The sequence below is a fragment of the Phascolarctos cinereus genome, unplaced genomic scaffold, assembly GCF_003287225.1.
Source record: "Phascolarctos cinereus isolate Bilbo 61053 unplaced genomic scaffold, phaCin_HiC Scaffold_726;HRSCAF=1367, whole genome shotgun sequence".
In the NCBI taxonomy this organism is placed as follows: Eukaryota; Metazoa; Chordata; class Mammalia; order Diprotodontia; family Phascolarctidae; genus Phascolarctos; species Phascolarctos cinereus.
The window spans coordinates 85,277,886-85,297,661 of NW_027556098.1; the positions used below are offsets into that span (position 1 = coordinate 85,277,886).

At 39.4% G+C, this 19,776-nt stretch overlaps 1 protein-coding gene across 3 annotated transcripts in view; it reads left to right on the forward strand.

Moving 5' to 3' along the window:
- Nucleotides 1–19,776, forward strand: part of MAP3K15 (mitogen-activated protein kinase kinase kinase 15) — a 153,395-nt gene that overhangs the window by 108,703 nt on the left and 24,916 nt on the right. For all 3 annotated transcript variants that reach the window (XR_002325190.2, XM_020989936.2, XM_020989935.2), the window contains exons 19-22: nt 6,334–6,491; nt 13,037–13,220; nt 15,586–15,763; nt 18,563–18,737. Coding sequence is in view for 2 of the 3 variants with exons in the window: in XM_020989936.2 (XP_020845595.1) it covers nt 6,334–6,491; nt 13,037–13,220; nt 15,586–15,763; nt 18,563–18,737 (695 nt within the window). In the remaining variant the exon portion in view is untranslated. The remainder of the gene's footprint in view (nt 1–6,333; nt 6,492–13,036; nt 13,221–15,585; nt 15,764–18,562; nt 18,738–19,776) is intronic.

Below are 19,776 nucleotides of genomic sequence, written 5' to 3' on the forward strand. Positions count from 1 at the left end.
AAATCACAGGTCCAGTGTCTCCCTCTATAAACTTCTTACAGAGGCATCATGAACTGGCCTCAGTGATGGGAAGTCTTAGGTTCAAATCCTGACTGACATGTACTGATTGTGTGACCCTGGACAAGTCACTTGAGTTGTCTGTGCCACTGGCAACTAATTCTCTGAGAATGTAAATTGCAGAACATATGTCCATAGGCATTGGTTAAGAGAGAGTTTCCTATCTAGGAATTCTTTGTGTGAATAAAATTATAGTCAAACAATCTAACAAATAATTCCTTAAGAGTTAATAATTGGGGCTCTCCAGAAGTGAGAAGAGCTGCCTTGGTGGGTTCCCATGGGCACTTTTAAGCAAAGACTGTATAATGCCTTAATTGGTATGATGTAGATTAGATATAATTGTACAGCAAGTGATTCAGTGGATAGAATACTAGGCTTGGGTCAAGAAAACTTGAATTAAAATCCAGCATCAGACACTCAGTAGCTGTGTGACCATAGACAAATCACTTAACTTCTCTTCGACTCAGTTTTCTCAGTACTTTTTAACAAAAATTTTACAAATTTACAAATTTTATATTTTACAAATGGGGATAATAATAGCACCTACCTCCCAGGGCAGTTGTGAGGCTCAAATGAGATAATATTTCTTTTTTTTAAATAGTTTTTTTCCCAATTATATGTAGACAATTTTTAGCATTCATTTTTACAAGGTTCTGAGTTCAAGATAATATTTCTAAAGCACTTAGCACAGTGCCTGGCACATAACAAGTGCAATATAAATGCTAGCTATATTGTTATTGTTGTTGTTATTATTATTATTATTATTATTATAAATTCTTGTCCAGGAAGAGCAAGTCAAGCTTTGTGACTTTTGAGGGTCGCCTTCAGCCCTCAGATTCTGATATTCTGTTAAAAAAAAGTCTACAGCAAGTCGTTCAAAACTGTGGCTAATTCAGTCATACATAGCAATTCCCCAGATATCTACCTGCTTTATTCTATAATTTAAAAAAAATCTAATAATATAAGCCTAATTAACGTTCCCAACATTTTTTCTGGCCTTTGGTGTTTTGTAATAATTGTTTTTCCCCCAGTTCCTTTTGGGATGTGTGTTATTCTGAGTATTTTGAGAGAGTGGATTTCTTCTTCCATGCATGCACCAATGAAGAATATAAGCACTGAGAGAAAGGGGTTCGGTAGATAACCTAAAGTTAAGACAACGAGAAGACTCTTAGTATTTCAGAAGTTCATGATTTCATCAGTGTGTATAGTCTAAAGCAGAGCATAGACCCTCTACGTCTTAGGAGACTCTTCTGTGACTGACTGTGGCTGGAAAGTTTCATCACCACTGGCCATTCTTCTGGTACTAAGCCTGTCCAGACTGAGCTAGGCCAGTCTTTGGGCAGCAGACATTCTGTCCACTGCCAGACCTGAACTTGATACAGCCTTCCAGAGGTTGTATTCAGTTGGCAGAGCCTTTTAAACCCAGGGTGACCTTTACTCCATGAAGGAAAATTAATGAAACATCTAAGGCTTTTTTAAAAAATTAAGTGCTTTGTAGTTATGTCATAACAATAACATTTATGAAATTCAGGTCCTTTGAAAGCAATGCTGTCTGTAACTAAGTAAAGATTTATTATTTTACCTGATCATAAAATAGTTGTATAAAAAGCATATTGATAACATTTCTTCTGCTAAACACACAGGATGTATATGGAACAAAAACTTATAGAATGTCGGGGTTGAAAGTGACCTTGGAGGGTGGCTGGTCCAAATTCCTTATTTAGTAATGGTATTATAGAAATAATAAAAGTATTACAATTATAATTGCTAGCATTTATATAGCACTTTAAAGCTTTGCAAAGGGCTTTACATGTGTTATCACATTTGATCCTCACAACTACCCTGTGTGGTAGGTGATATTATCTTCATTTTACACACAAGAACACTGAGGCACAGAGCATTTAAATGCCTTGCCTAAGATCACACAGCTAGTAAGTGTCTGAGGCATTCAAGTCTTTTTAATTCTAAATCCTGTTCTCTGTCTAAGGCCTAGAGCAATTAATAGCCTTGCTCTCAGTCACATATCTAGTTACTGACAAAGCCAAGACTAGTTTTCAGTTTACTGCTGTTTCCTGGTTTAGACTATTATAATAACTGGCTAATGGGAACCTTGTCCTTAAAGCCTGCTCAGATTTTTCCTTCCTGGTAGGTTATGAAGAGCATTGCCTGCTTGGTTCCAGTTCAAAACATGGAACTTTGGGAAGTCAGTTTTTTAATTATTTATTTTATTTTTGATTTATGGAATAAAATAAATATTTTCATAACATAATATAATAAAAAAGATGGTTGCATATGAAACTACAAATCTATTATGTGTAACTTGCTATTCCTTTTAAATATATAATAAAGTTATCATGAATTTCTTTTTTTTTTTACATTTTTTCTTCCCTCCCCATCCCCACCCTACTATTATTAGACAGAAATTTGTTTATATATGTAAAATTATCCTATACATACTTCTATTTATCAATTCTTTCTCTGGATGCAGATAGCGTCTTCTTTCATATGTCCTTAGCGTTAATTTAGATATTTGTAATAGTCCAAATGACATTCACTCAGAGTTGTTTTTAAAACAATATTGCTGTTACTGTATACAATGTTCTCATGGTTTTGCTCATTTTCCTCTTATTATTTAGTGTAAGTCTATCCATGTCTTTCTAAGATCATTATGCTCATCATTTCTTATAGCACGGTGATATTCCATCACAATCAAATACCACAGTTTGTTCAGCCATTCCCCAATTGAAGAGCATCTCCCCAATTTTTTTTAAATAATAGAATAAAGCAGGTAGGTATCTGGGGAATTGCTATGTATGACTGAATTAGCCACAATTTTGAACGACTTGCTGTAGACTTTTTTTTTAACAGAATATCAGAATCTGAGGGCTGAAGGCCTGAGTCCATCACCTCTCTGCTTGAAGATAGGTAGCATGATTCATTCTGATTATCCTTTTCATGCATTTTTCCTGGGACATCTATTAGATTGTAATCTCCTCACTGGCTTTCACCTACAGTCTGAGATACAAGCACTTAGGAAATGTAACTGAGGGCAAATACTTGATCATATATCTAGAACCTTAAGGAACCTTACAGATCAATTCATTTTAACTCTGTATTTGACAAATGACAGAACTGGGGCACTGAGATGTAAATTGACTTGCTAAAGGTAACATCGAAAGTAAGTAGTGGAGTCAGGATTTGAATCCAGATCCTTTGACTGTGCTTTGCATAACTTAAATAAAGATTTATTGTTCAACCCAGTTGTAAAATAGCCATGTGAAAAGTTATAAAAGGACCGCAATGACAAAATCGATGCTTTTTCCGTTGTACCCGCACATGGTATGGGTTTCAAGGGAAACATAATTTAGCAAACAATGGTGAAAGACCTCAGACTCTATCGATGCAGTGACCAGTCTGGATGGCAGAGGATGACGGATGGTGAAACAAATCTCCTGTTTATTGGCAAAGAAACGGTTGCGAACAGGTGGGAAATGAAGTACATGTTTTTAGATATGGCCAATGTGTTGATTTATTTTTCTTTATGGTATTTCAAATGGGGCTACAATGAGTCGGACATGACTAAAGCAATTTAACAATAAAACTTATTTGTTAGCAGGAGCATTTTGTTGGGCATGTTAGGATGGAATAGTCATTGAGCAGTAACACTAATATTAAAAAAAAGCATCAATGAAATATTTTTAAAAAGAAATGTAATTCAGGGAGCTTACAAAGTCCTTGATTTTAAAGCTTTGGAAGGGAGTCAGAGGAAAGCAAACTTGACTGGATGATCTGGGCTCCAGTGTGGCAGCAACGTAGCACTATTACATTTGATGCAGGTAAACTGACTCAGAACTCCTTCTGCACACTCAAGGCATATCTGAAAAGATTTAAACCTGCTATTAACATCTTTTCCTATTTATTAGAAGTAGTCACATGGGTATGTTTCCTTCCACCCTCGTGCATACTTTTTGACTGCTCTGAGTGAATGATTTTCCTATGGAAAAAAAAAAGGAATACAAGAAAATGACTTTTCAGCATTATCCTAAAGCTAAGGTGTGTTATGTGGTGCTAATGAATAGACCAATGGATTCCTTTGAAGGGCAGCAGACTGAAAGTATTTATCTAATTCTGGGTGTGACAGTCACTAGCTGTGCAGCCTTGGGTCACTTAACCCCTTTGGAGGTCCCAAGCTGCATTATCTGTGAAATCAAAAGGTTAGGCTAAATGATGTCTAAGGTTCTTTAGCCCTACCACCTGAGGTAGCTAGATGGTGGAGTGGAGAGAGTGCTGGGAAGTGCTCAGGAAGATCCAAGTTCAAATTCATTCTCAGACATTTCCTAGCCATGCGATCCTGGACAAGTCACTTGCCTCACTTTAGCATTTCCTCATCTGTGCACTGGAGATAATAATAGCACCTCCCGCATAAGGTTGTTGTGAAGGTCCGATGAGATAATATGTGTGAAGTGCTTAGCACAGTGCCTGGAGCATGATGGGCTCTATGTAAATCCTGATTCATTCCCTTCCCCTTCCTTTCCCTTCCTATCCTCCCCCTTTATTGTTATTCAGTTGTTTCAGTCCTTTCTGACTCTCCTGACCCTATTTGGGGTTTTCCCACTTCCTCTCCCACCTATGATGCAAATTAGTTGGCATCTTCACTTACATACAAACATTCTATGAGTTTGCACATCTATTTGAAGTGTTACTTTACCCCCTCTCTAGTCATACTGCTTGATCCTTGTATAGCCGATATTGTCTGTCTGTTTGTCTTTCTTTGTTTCTTTCTGGTTTGGTTGTTTTTCCTTTGCCATCACTTCTCCCAGGTGATGCTTAAAATCCCTTAAGATTGCCTCTGTCTGCATATATAAACCATTTCTCTAGAGCGAACATTAATGCCCACATCCATAGTTATTATTGTAAAAGAAAGTGCCCCAAGGTGGGATATTTTTTGTCCACGGTCACTTTGTTCTTTCTGTTTGGCTTAACTGCTCTTTATCATTTATTGCATAACCCTGTAAAATCTGACTGTAATCAATTAATTTTGGATTAGTTGGAGGGAGCATTGTGTTCTAGGCCAAACCTTTTCACTCTTGTTATTGGGACTTTTGTTAAGCCTGCAAAGGATATTATGTCACAGTTATGTTCCCCTTCCTGAGGTTTCACGGATTTCTTAATAATGCAGAGAACCTTATGAGACTGTGTCTTACTCAACACTTCAGTTGATTAACAGTTCCTTGTTATGCTTTCAGTCAGCTAGCAATTATTAACTGCCCCGTATGTGCCAGACACTAGCCTAAGTGCTGGGGATACAGAGAAAGGCAAAAAAAACCAAACAAACCGTCCTTGTTCTCAAGAAGCTCACAGACTAATGAGGGAGACAGCATGCAAACATCTATGTGCAAATTAGGTATATTACAGGATAAATTGGGAGTGTCTGGAAGTTCTCTTTCTATGAGTTCTCACTGATCTAATTTTTTTTTTTGATGGAGATGTGTGTGGAGGTGGTCTGGACCTTTGTAAGTTTGTGGAAACTCCTAGTGTGAAAACTCCTTTCACCTACACAGATCAGCAACTGTACTGCAACTTTGAGAGAGCTTGGGGAAATAAGGGGTTAAATAACTTGCCCATGGTCACATAGGTAGTGTATCTGAGGCAGGACTCAAAACCTAGGTCTTCCAGATGCTAATCTAGCCACTAGATTTCTGAGAAAATCAGAGAAAGGAAATAGAAGTTTTATTGGTAGCATTACAGGATAGAATATAGCTTTTGAAATGTGTTCCTACATCCTTCTGCAAATGGATCTTTATTTTTAAATTGATTGAGAAATGGTCTCAATTGGAACAAAAACCATAGGTGATGGAATATGGCTGACCCCCCCCCTTCTCTCTGTCTCTGTCTCTCTCTGTCCCTGTTTCTGTCTCTGTCTCTCCCTCCCTCCCCAGAGCTACCTTCCTCCTTATTATGGTCTTTCAATGACAAATTTTAACTGGTCCTAGTATGATTTATTATTATATGTCCATATTCCTGTAGTTTCACTTTTTTGGACTTTAGACTTGGTCTCTGATCTTGATTCCTTTCCAGGAATTCCCAGTTGGGACTTTCTGCCAAAGAAGAGGTTGGAGCACATACGCTCTTAAGTCTCAGGGATGGTATCATAAGCAGCATTATTTGGGGAGTGAAATGGAAACATATCTGTTTTATGTTATCAAGTGCACTCAATAAACTATTGTGATGGATAAGAAGTGTGACTTCCCTCACTGTTTTTTCCCCTTAAACCAGGCACTCTACAATATATGGCACCTGAGATCATTGATAAGGGTCCTCGAGGATATGGTGCCCCTGCTGACATCTGGTCCCTGGGCTGTACCATCATTGAAATGGCAACAGGCAAGCCTCCATTTCATGAGCTCGGGGAACCTCAAGCAGCTATGTTTAAAGTAAGATTGGTTTGATTTGCTTAAGGACCAATTGTATGTTCCAGAGGCTAGATGTATTTTGTATCTTGAGGAGGGGCATTTTCCTGTTTTGGCTTTTGTAGCTGGGACCTTAGGTGACCTTTTGGCAACGGGCTTTTCTTTTTTGAAAGACCTTAAAAAAAAAAGTGCTTACCAGATTTTGCCTGTGAGGGTGACCCATCTTCACAAACAGAGCGTTTTGCTAACCATGTGTTGTGGTTTGCCGATGAGGAGGCAGAATCTTTACTGCTGTGTAAGTGTTAGCTATCCCTCTAAGGTCAGATCTTCATTTCTCTCCCTATCCCACAGAGTCAGTTCTTGAAGTCAGGAAGAAAAAACTACTAAACACACACGCACACACATGCACACACACACACACACACACACACACACACACACACACACACACACACACCCCAATTCTGTATCTCTGCAAGGCTTGGAAAGGATTCTGAAGGTGTGTTAGCACCCTGTGGTCTGTTAGACACTTGGCCCCATTTCCACCACCCATGAAAAGCCAACTTAGTTGGATCTCAGAAAGCCAAATTGTGGATAATGGGGCCACAGGTTAGTTATATAATATGATTACCCAGGTTATTACTCTTCATTGCCTTGAGCTAACAACACTCAGTCCCCAGTTAGCTGTCTTCCCTCCCCCTACAGCTTTACTAGGTCCTGTAGCTTGGTCTGTATGTCAGCAGTCATTTAAAATTAGACACATAGCAAAACCTGCCAGATATGAACAATCCTCTTCAACAGAGTTTTAATCCCTCTGCTCTCTGGGCCTTGGCTCTGCAGCTCTTCAACAATTTTAATTATGCCAATAAGTTTCTGATGCATGCAGAAAGTATTGACCCTATTAATGTTATTGTTTGTTGTGCTCAGCTCCTCTCTCCTGTCTCAGTCTAATTTTCAGTAAAGTGTTGAATTATACATCTAACCGAAACTTTTCTTAAATTTAATTTTTTCAATCCATGAAAAGCTGTCATCTTTCCCTCCTTCACTTCTCCCTCACCTCCATTGAAAAAGCAAGAAAAATAAAACTCATGTTACAAACATGTATAGTTGAGCAAAACACATTGCCATGTTGACATGTCCAAAAAAAAGTCTCAGTCTGTAATCTGAGACTCTCTTCTCTCTGTCTAGAAGGGAGCAGCATGTTTTATAATGAATGCTCTAGAGATATGGTCATTGATCAGAGTTCCTAAGTCTTTCAAAGTTGTTTGTATTTGCAACATTGTTTTTATTGTACAAATTGTTGCACTAGTTCTGCTTACTTTACTCTATATCAGCTCATGTAAGTCTTCCCAGGTTTTTCTGAAACCATCCCTTTCATCATTTAAAAAAAATTGTTTCAATTAGCAAAAATCCACCTTCTAAGCCTCTCACTTCAATCTTGCCCTTCATTGAGAACAAAAGAAAAGCAACACATTTCCACATTCCAAAATTTATATTTGTCTCATTCACCTTTCTCTCAAGAGGTAGGCAAGATGTTTCATCATTAGTCCTCTGGAATTGGAGTTGGTCATTACTCTGTGATGGGTGTTCCTAATTCGTTCAAAGTTTTTTGCCTTTGCTGTATTCTTATCATTGTATAAATTGTTCTTGGGGTTCTGTTCACTTCACTTGGCATCAGTTCGTACATTTCTTCTCTGAAACCCTCTCCGTCATTTCTCATAGTACAACAGTATTCCATCACATTTATTATACCATAACTTGTTCTTCCATTACCCAATTTATGAATACCCCCATCAGATTCCCATTCTTTGCCACCCCCGAAAAAAAGGTACAAATATTTTTGTACATCCTTAGTAAGAGTTTGTTTTACTTAGAACTAATCCCTTCCTTAATCTGTCCTCTCTTTAATTCTCCCTCCCCTTTTTCCCCTTTCCCTCTGATTTCCCTGTTGAATGAAATGTATTTCTGTACCCAATTCTGTGTGTATGTGTGTGTGTGTGTGTGTGTGTGTGTGTGTGTGTGTGTATGTGTGTATGTATGTATTCTTCTTTCTTTTAACCAGGTCAGATGAGAGAAAGGTTCAACTGTCTGTTACTCTCCTCTATTCCCTCCTTGTTGTATTGATGTCTATTTGTGTACCCTGATTATATGAGATAATTTTCCCTCATCTTCCTTTTCTTTCCCCTCCTGTGTATTTCTTTTCCCTCTCTTTCCATTCTCAAGATCATCAAGATATGATAGAACCACTCACAGGTGGTATCTAATTAGATTCCTTCTGTGTGTCCTGTGTGGATGATAGAGTTCACAGGGTACACATATATCATTTCCCCATATTTGAATGTAAGTAGTTTGTTTAGTCTTTTATAATTTTTCATTCATGGTGACCTTTTTAGGTTTCTCTTAACTCCTGTGTTTGAACTTTAGTTACTACTCAGCTCTGGTCTTTTTATCATTAATGCTTGGAAGTCCTCTATCTCATTAAAGATCCATTGGTTTTTTTTTCCTTTAGAAATATACTTAGTTTTGCTGGGTAAGCTAATGCTTAGCTATAAGCCCATATCCTTTGCTTTCTGGAACACTGCAGTCAAGGTTCTCTGGTTCTTTTTATTGGTGCCTGCTAAACTGTGTAATTTTTTTTTTGGCTACACAATGGAGTTAAGTGACCTGCCCAGGGTCACACAGCTAGTAAGTGTTATATATCTGAGGCCGGATTTGAACTCAGGTCCTCCTGAATCCAGGGCTGATGCTCTATCCACTGCACCACCTAGCTGCCCCTAAACTGTATGATCTTGACTGTGGCTCCTTGATATTTGAATCCCTTCTGGTTACTGACAGTAATTTTTCTTTGGCCTAGAAGCTCTGAATTTTGGCTACAATGTACCTGAGAGTTTTCATTTATTCAGAAGGTGACCAGTGGATTCTTTCTATTTCTACTTGACCCTCTTTCTAAGAGATCTAGGCAGTTTTCTTTTAATATTTCTTGAAATCGGATTTCTAGGCTTTTTCTTTTGGTCATGGAATTCAGACAGTCCAGTGATTCTTAATTTTTTTTTCTCCTTAGTCTATGTTATTTTAAGTCAGATGTTTTTGCTATGAGATACCTTGTATTTTCTTCTATATTTTCAACATTTTTACTTTGTTTTAAAATTTCTTAGTTGTCTTCTTGAGTTGTTGGCTTCTATTTGGTTCATTCTAATTTTCAGGGAGTTTTTTTCCCTTTCCAATTATTTTTTTCCATAGCTCTCATTTCTTTTCCAGGTAGCTAGATGGCACAGTAGATACCATGCCAGGCCTGGAGCCAGGAAGCTTCATCTTTATGAGTTCAAATCTGGCCTCAGACATTTACTAGCTGTGTGACCCAGGGCAAGTCACTTAATCCTGTTTGCCTCAGTTTCCTCATCTGTCAAATGAGCTGGAGAAGGAAATGACAAACCACTCCAATATCTTTGTCAAGGAACCCCCAAATGTCATCATGAAGAATTGGATATGACTGAACAACAACATTTCTTTTCTAATTTTTTTCTCGAGTACTCTCATTTCATTTATAAAAACTTCTAAAATTCATTTTAAAAAATTCTTGCTTTTATCTCTTCCAGGCATTCTAGTGGATTTTGTGCCCAAACTCTGTTTTAATCTGAGGCTTTGCTCATAGATGTTTTAGCGCCATACTCTTCTTCTGGGTTTGTGTTTTGAGCTTCCCTTGTCTTTCCCTCTTTATTTGGGGAATCTTTTTTTTGTTTGTTTTCTCATCTTTCCAGCTTACTTCATGACTTCAGGCTTAATGTTAGGGCAGGACTCTGAGGCATTTCCTGAGGGAAGGTCTGATCTGATCCTTTCTCTGCTTTCTTGAGGTATGGAGTGGTTGTATTATTCCAGTATCTCAGGGATAAGCCAGGGATCTACAAGCTTTCAGTGCTCCCAAAGTGGTCTAATCAAAGGCAAAATCTGATTGCTGCCTTCCTGGTCTGAGCTCTGCAAGCTAATGACCTTGGCTTAGGTCTGGATGCAGCACCTATCAGCCCTCTGGAAAACTTGGTTGGTTCAGAGTGGCAGACCTATAGGCTCTCCTTTGGTCTAGGATTCCTGCCCTGCTTATTCCTTTGAAGGCCGGGCTACCTATTAGAACTGATCCCCCATTCTGCTTCTTGGTACACCAGCCAGGACCTCCCTTCCCAGAGCCACCCCTCTGCACAGGTCCTCAGTCTGTGCTCCAAAACTTGGTAGTGGGCAATACAACTGACTGTTTGCACTTATCCCCATCATGGCGCCCAACTTTTGGTTTGGGGCCCTTCCTTGCCCTGGTGTAGTCTCTCCCTGGGCACTGGAATGCTGTGCCCTGGATGCTCCTGTCCCATTGCCATCCCAAGTATCCACTGACTTCTGTCTGGACATTGGTTGGTTGTGCTGTAGTGGGGATTGTTTTTGGAGTATGATTTGGACTGGTTGTCTGCTGAGATCCCTTCCAAGTCAGAAATCTTGTCGTCCTGTGAATTTGAAAAGTATTATGTGGATGCCAAATGACCCTAATGCTAGGCCTATAGAGATTGTAGGCATTAACTTCAGTGTAGGAATCAAAGAATAGCCATTAGGAACAACATCTCTGGGTTACCATAGCACCAGGAATTTGAAGTAAGGGAACATCTGCTCTATTGACATATTTTATATGAAGCAGAATCTAGTAGACAACAGAACAATGCCAAATGCAAACAAAAGCATCTGGGGCTCCTGGGGTCAGTCCAGAACTGGATGTTGGAACTCTTTTAATTTTAATTGCATCTTCTTGCTGATGTATGGTTAGATTTGGGGGCATTTGTTTAACCACCCTTGAATCTGCAGTATACAGCTCTGAGATTGTCATTTATGGTGAATAATCTCCACCTCTCTTGCTAATAAATGTCAATGAGCATTTATTAAGTTATGTGCCAGACACTGACTTAGCCAGGCTGCTAAGGGATGGGTATACAAATGCAGGCAAAAAGGAAGACAATCCCTTCCCTCATGGAGCTTACATTATAATAGGGGAAAAAAACACATAAAAGGGAGCTGAAAAGTGGATAGGAGGGGTTAGATAACCTCTGGTGGCAAAGAGTGAGGCAAGGCTGGTCTAGAACCCTTCCTTATAGTGTGGCTTCTGGGAAGGACTCTAAAAAAAGTCGCAGTGAGTCATTTGTCTGGTCCAGACAGAAATCAGTGGATACTTGGGATGAGGATGGAACAGGAGCATCCAGGGCAGAGCACTCCAGTGCCTAGGGAGAGTCCTTCTGTGGGAAAAGGACCTCAGGGCAAAGGTAGCTAACACACGGTGGTGAAGTCTAGAGAGTGCTATGGGTAAACAGATAGCTCTCAGCCCTTTTCTCATGGGGCCAGGTTGCTCATCAGTATACAGTAGAACTTTAAAAATGATTAGGTAAACAAACTGTTGACTTCTTACTGACTAACTAGTACTGTTTGTCAGTGTGATCTGTGCAAATTATTGTACAATTATTTTGTTTATTAATTAGGTATAATTCATAATATTTATAGATAATTTGTGTTTGTTATATTTAAATTTTTATTATGAACTTAACGAACACAAACATTTTAATAGATCAAGGAGAACAAAGAAGTTATGTGCCAAGAAGCTATGTACAGCATAAATAGGAAATAATTAACAGAGGGAAGGCACTGTTAGGAAAGGCTTTTTGTAAAAGATGGGATTTTATTTGGGACTTGAAGGAAGCCAGGGAAAGCTTCGGGATGAAATTGGGGATGAAGAGGAAGAGCTTTCCAGCCATGGCGGATCAGCCAGAGAAACTTCCCAGAGGAGTTAGCTTATGTAGACTCAATGAATGAACCAGGCTAATAGAGCAAACCTGAAACAGTGCAAGAATCCCAAGAGGGGAGGGTTGTCAAAGTTTTCTTATTTCCCAAACATTTGTTGTCCTGGAGAAGAATACAGAATAAGGAGAAAGAAGAGAGTATGGCTGTGTGCACTCAGCACATACCTAGGGTTACCCCTGTTAAACTTCATTGAGAGAAATTACTTCTGATGTCTCTAGAATTATTGTTAAGGACACTTAGACACTTCAGCAGTGTTTTTAATTGAGGTTGTGTCATAGTGGTTTCCTAGCACTAGGTAATTTGTTCATTACCTAGGTTTATTATTGTTCTTTGACCGGGACCCGTGATTTCATCAATGTAGAGAGTCCCTGGAGGGGGCTTTCTCAACTAATGCAGAGGGGGTCCACTGCAACTTTAAAGTTTTAGAGAGTTGCTTAGGGCAGAGATGTCAAACCCTCTGACCTGCAACACCCCAGAGTGTCATCAGAACCGAATCAAAATGTAATTGGGGGGATATCAATCAGCAAACATTTATTAAGTGCCTGTTATGTCCCAGGCACCTAAGAGGGATGGATACTCTGCAGCTTGGCAGCATGTAACGGGAATGATAATGTCCATTGTAGTACCCCAGTGAGGTTGGAAGTATAGTGGTTAGTTGTCTTAAAAAAGAAGAAATTAAAAGTATTGCAAACCCTAAATTCATCAGAGGCCTTATTAAAACAGATATTTTGCTTCTATCCCCAATATAGGTGGGCATGTTCAAGATACACCCAGAGATCCCAGAATCACTATCAGCAGAAGCCAGAGCCTTCATTTTATTCTGTTTTGAACCTGACCCGAACAGACGAGTCACAGCCTCTGACCTGCTGAAGGACACGTTCTTGAAGCAGGTGAACAAGGGCAAGAAAAACCGAATTGCTTTCAGACCTTCAGGTGAGTTGTGCCTATCTATGAAGACAAGTCCGAATATCAGTTAAGTGTTGTATTTTTTTAAAAAAAAAAGAAATCGTGTGAATTATTAGGCCACCCACAGGCTCCACTTTGTAATTCAAAGTAGAAGACATGCCAAAGAATGAGCAGGGGCTGGGCTGCACCACGACTCCTAAATGCGGAGCTTCACATAATGCTTCCATTTTTGTGTCAGAGCTAGAATGCTGGAGTGCTGGGGGTAGCATGTTTGGGGTTTGCTGAAAATCTAAACAAATGAATGTTTGACATTAATAACAGAGAAGCGCATTCATCCTTGGGCAGAATTTGAAGACAAAGACAAATGAGCTTACCTTATTAACATGCTTCATTTTCATTTGTGACCACAAAGCCAGGGCCAGTTGGGTTAAAGGGGGCAGCTTTGGTTCTTTTACAAATGCAGGATTTAGCGTTTTATATTTGAGGCCAGCTAGCCTCCAGGCCATCTGCTGAGCCAGACCTTGATTGAAGAATGCACTGAGTGCACTGATAGAGTGCTGCTTCCTCTTGTGGTTGGATCCACCACAGGCCACGAAGGCACCCCTTTTTAAATAGCTTCCAGCATGGTTAACCTAGTGGTAAACGGTCCAGTAGTAACCTCCAAATAGTAATCACTGGTTCTTTTTCATCTGGAGGAATGAAGTCAAAAGTCACAACAATATTAAGATTTTTGACTATTTGTCAACATCTAATTTCCATAGTCAGCCTTTCTTGTATTTGTTCTTGGTGCATTTCTATAAGGGAGGCAATCAGGCAGATTATTTCTATTTTCCATAATGGGATTGTGTCTCCACTATTTTTTCTTTATTATTATTTTATATATTATTTTATTTGTTTTGGCCCATTTTTTCTGGCTGTGGCCAAGCCTGTAATGCTCTCTCTTCTAAACTCTTGTCTACTGGCTTCCATGTAAGTCACATTTTCTACAGGAATCTTTTCTCACTCTTCAATTTAGTGCCTTTCTTCTGTTAATTATTTCCTATTTATCGTATATATAGCTTGCTTTGTATAGATTTGTTTGTATGTTGTCTCCCCCATTAGACTGTAAGCTTCTTGAGGGCAGGGATTGTCTTGCTCTTTTTTGTTTCTCTAGCATTTAGCACAGTGCCTGGCACATAGTAGGTACTTAATAAATATTTATTAATTGATCAGCAAAGTATTTTCCCAGGCCCAGCTCTGTTTGTGTTTGTGAATATAAATAAAAACAGTCTTCTTCGGCCTTTCTGGTCTTATTTCTTATCATGCTGCTTCATATACTCTATGTTCCAGTCAAACTGGACTTCTAGCTGTTTCCTATAAATGAAATTCTAGCTTCCACTTTTGCTCAGGTGACTCCCATTTCTGAAATGCCTACCTTCCTCACTTCTACCTCTTAGAATCCCTAATGTCCTTCAGAATACATCTCAGGTGCCACCTCATATATGAAGCTTTTCTTTCTTCTTTTTTTTTCTGATGAGATAGATGACATTTAATAAGTATAAATGAAAAATTTTATACTTGGGTTCAAAAAGTCAATGGCACAAATAAACAATATGAAAATCTTGGACAGATAACAGTGCAAAAGACTTTGAGGGTTTAAGGGACAGCTAGGTGGCGCAGTGGATAGAGCACCGGCCCTGAAGTCAGGAGGTCCTGAGTTCAAATCTGGCCTCAGACCAGACACTTGACACTTACTAGCTGTGACCTTGGGCAAGTCACTTAACCCCAATTGCCTAAAAAAAAAAAAGACTTTGAGGGTTATTAGTGGATCGTTAATTCAATAAGAGTTAACAGTATAATATGATAGTGAAAATAGCTAATGTCATCTTAGGTTGAATTAATAGAGGTATAGAGTCCTTAGAGGAGAAAACGATAGTACCATTAAACTCTGCCTTGGTCATGCTCATCTGGAGTATTCAGTTCAGTCTAAGTACCACATTCTAGGAAGGACATTGAAGCTGGTAAACATCTTAATGAGGACAGCCAGGAGGGGCTCTTGTCTTGGGCCGCCTTCTCATGTGGTAACTTCATCAGCTTCTGTAGATTTAATTATCACCCATGAGACCTTTTCTAGATCCATCCAATTGCTAGTCTCCTCTCTCTGTCTGTTACTTCTTATAATTTTGTATTTTACTCATCTTTGTACATGTTGTAGCCTACAAGAAGAATGTAAGCTTCTTGAGGACAGGAAATGTTTCATTTTCGTCTTTGTATCTCTAGTACTGGGCACAATGCCTCGTACATAGTAGATACTAAATAAATTCTCATTAAATTGGTGGGAACTTAAATTATTTTCCTGGGTTCATATCTAAATGATTAATTTCTTTGTTTCCCTCTGTTTCTTGCCACTTAGATTACGCTAGGAGTGTATCCCTTCCTCTGCCTGTCCAAGGCGAACAAGCGGGTGGCAGCAGCAGCAGTGAACACGGCTCCATTTCCCCAGACTCGGATGTGCAACATGCCTTCTTTGAGAAGACAAAGCGGTCGGTGTCAGATGTACAAGCTAAGCATCACCTCTCCCAGTTACTGAGGTAGGAGTGTCCCCTTTGCTGCTGTTCTCCCATGGATGAGCTTTCTAATAACAGGGAGCCCTGAAACAAAGACATGTTCACACATTTCCAGTGGGCAAGTAGATGGGCATGGAATCATTGAGAATCAAATGCTTCTGAATTTAAATTTAACTTACATGAAGTGATTTTTTCTTCCGTTTCTTTGTGGCAGTATGAGCAGGACATATGTATGTTCTAGGTCAGAGGTTCCCAAACTCATTTGGCCTATTGCCTCCTTTAAAAAAAAAATTACCCAGTGCCCCCCTGGAAATCTTTAACCTTTTAACGATTTTAAAATTTTCATCATTTCAAAAAAATATAAATTTTATTTTAAATGATGCATCTTAAGTTTAATAATTGATTGTAAATTTGTGAGTTTTTTCCTGCGTTGAAATTTTGATGATGCAATATTGATTGTATCGTGTAACTGTATAGTATCATATTGTAAACAAGTCATTACACTCACATATTCTTGCTCATGCGTGCCGGTATTTCTGACAATGCACAACATGCTTACCTGCCAACACTTGCTTGTTAAGACCTATTGGCGGGCTTGGCCACTGATCAGTTATAACTTGCATTTTGTGTGTTAATTTTGAAAACAGTATAATCACTATGATTTTAACTCTGTTACACAACAGAGGAAACATATATGAATGTTTTTTCAGAATTTTCTTTTTTTCTTTCCTTATGGTTCCACCACCACCACCTTATTTTTATTCAGTGCCCCCCAATTGCACCTGAAGCTACTACCACCCCCTTGGATGGTTCCAGCACCCCCAGGGGGTGGTATTGCCCACTTTGGGAACCTCTGTTTCTAGGTCTAGAAAGCATACTGTATGAATAGACCCTCTACTGAAGTATGAATGGGAAGGACACAGCTGCTGAGGCAATGTGGGTAGATGGATTGCCCAGCATGGAGTTGGGAAGACATGAGTTTGAATCCTTAGACGCTTAATATCAGTGTGACCCTGGATGACTCACTTGCAGCTTCATTTTCCTCATTTGTAAAATAATTATAACACTTACCTCAGATGGTTGTTGTGAGAAATCAAATGAGAATATATGTGGAGTGCTTTGCAAATCTTAAGTCGCTCTATAAATTCTACCTATTATGTTATTGTGTTGTTCATTTTTTTTTTTTACTGGTGTTTGATTCTTTGTGACCCCTTAAGGAATTTTCTTGGCAAAGATACTGGAGTGGTTTGCCATTTCCTTCTCCAGCTTATTTTACAGATAAATCATAAAAAAAATATTTGTCAGGTTGGCAGTGGGGCCAAAGACAAAAGTAGAAGAGTGCCTGCCCTCAAGGAGCTTACAATCTATAAAGGAGAGAAAATGTATGTCATATCCATGTATAGGTATATACAAAATAGATATGGGGTGATGGGGAGGGGACCCTAAGAGGTGGGGAAGTCAGGAAGGTCTTCACTTAGTACAAGTAGTATCACACTCACATAGAAATTGATGCCTTCTGGCCTTGCATTGACTTAGAAAACCGCAAATTTGTTATCATCTATGTTGTATTATATTTCTATCTTCTTTGTTAAACATTCCTCAGTTACATTTTAATCTGGTTCTGGCCACACTTGTCAGTTTTGTACCCCAGGGAAGTGTTTTGACACCTCTGATGTAGAAAATGGTGCCTGAACTGAGAATGGAAAAAAACTAGAGATACTAAGAGAGGCAGAGTCAGGAAAAAATATACATTTTGGATATAGGGGACAGCTAATACAAAGACATAGAGATTGGAGATAGATTGCTATAAATGTGGCACAATTTGATTGGATCTAAACTGTATACAAAGAGGAGTAATGTATAGTTTTGGGAAGGTAAGCTTAACCCAGATTGTAAATGGCTCTAAATGACAGAGATTGACCCTAGCAGTAATAGGGAGCCATTCATGTTTCTTGAGTAGAGGAATTGACATGGTCAGGCTGTCCTTTAGGAAAAGCATTGTCCAGAACAGAGGAAAGCACAAGGGATGATATTTTACATCAATAGTGTTGCTAACATCAAGCAGGTGATTGGGGTTTTGAGAGACTTTTTCCTCTTCCCTGGGCATAGTTATTGCATCTGCTATGAAATGTCAAAATAATAAAAGACCTTAGAGGTATTCTAGTCAAGCCCCTTCATTTTATAGATGATGAAACTGAGGGAAGTTTAAGTGACTTGCTTATGGTCATATTATAAGTATCTGAGATGAGATCTGAACCCAGGTCATCTTATTCTGAAGCCAATCTTCTTTCTACTCTGCCTGGCTGCATAGCTTAAAATTCTGCTTACTAGCTTGTGAAAAAGTCACCTAAGTTCTCTGAGTGAGCCTTGGTTTCTTTTCCTTTCTTTCTTTTTTTTTTTTTTGGAGGCAATGGGGGTTGTGATGTGCCCACGGTCACACAGCTAGCCAGTAAGTGTCTGAGGCCAGATTTGAACTCAGGTCCTCCTGACTCTAGGGCCGGTGCTCTATTTACTAAGCCTTGGTTTCTTTATCCATAAAATGGGGATGAGGATAACACTTGCTTCGCTGAGTTGCTGTAAACATCAGGTGGAGATGTGGGTAAAGATACTTCTAAAGCACTTTGGGAACCTTATATAAATTTGAGCTACTATTATGACTCCTTTGAATTGTCTATTTCTTCCTGATTCTTGGGAGGGAAATGAAGGATTGCTGAGTTTGCTTGCTTGCTTCCCTCTTCTGAGGTCCCCTTCACCCAGTCTCCCCCACAGGGGCCCAGTCTGTCTTTCTGAATTACTCAAAGTTGTGCCTTGTTTCACCCCCAGTGTTCCCGATGAGAACTCTATCTCTGAAGATCGTAGCATGTCCCCGTCCCTGGAGGACAGAGACTCTGGGCTCTTCCTGCTGAGGAAGGACAGTGAACGCCGGGCCATTCTATACAAAATCCTCAGAGAGGAACAAGATAAAGTGGCCTCGAACCTACAGGAGTGTGTGGCCCAGGTGAGATGGTTTTAGTGAGATCCTTTTGGGGGGACCTATTCTAAGGACATCTCTTCAGAGATCTCAGTTCCTGATTCGGGCAGCCAAGGAGCAGAAGTAGGTCCAGGCTTGCTGTTAACCCATCAGATGCCTGCATTTATAATAAACACAGTGACGCTTCCAAAATCTGTTCCTTTTCTTTCCTTCTCCCTGAATAAGGTCATTTTGCCAAAGGCTCTGTAGTACTCAGTGATGTTAGAACTCTGCTCTTGTAGTGGTGAGCTAGCACCCTCTTGTGGCAAGTTCAAATATAGGCAGATGATTGAATGATGAGTTAATTAATTAAATCAGCTCTGACTTACAAGAGATAAAACTCTGCATAGCAGGCCAGCACATTTGGGGAGCATGAATCCAAGATTCCCCAAATTTTTTAGGATTCATAGCTATTTGAGGAAATGATAGAATTTGCCTATCTCTGCCTTTTGTAAACCTTAAAATTCGATGGGGGGGAGAGTGAGATGTTAATATAATAATAACAATAATGATGATGATGACATAATAGAATAAAAATGAATTATGCTGAGGATGCTTCTGGTGAACTTTTGTATCCTCCTGCAGAGGATAAATTTACCGATCCCCAGGTCATTCTCTTTCCTTTTTCAATAAGTTCCGTAGCTGGCTCAGAATTTTTCTCTCCTCTCCAACTCCTGCCCTCATACTAGAGGACTTCAACATATATATTGACTCTCCCTCAAATACCCCAGCTACTCAGTTCCTCATCCTACTCAATCGTCCATGAGCTACTCAGCCACGCACAAAGTTGGTTATACCCTTAATCTTGCTATTACTCACAAATGTACCACCTCTATGTTCAAGAATTCTGAAATCCCTTTATCTGACCACAATCCACTGGCTTTTCATTTCTCCCTTTGCCTTCCCTTACAAAACCCTATTCTTCATCCATACTGTGACCTCCAATCCCTTGACCCTTCAATTCTCTCCTAGGCCATCTCCCTTTCCCTAGCCACTCCCTTCTCCACATCTTGACCCCTTGGTGAAC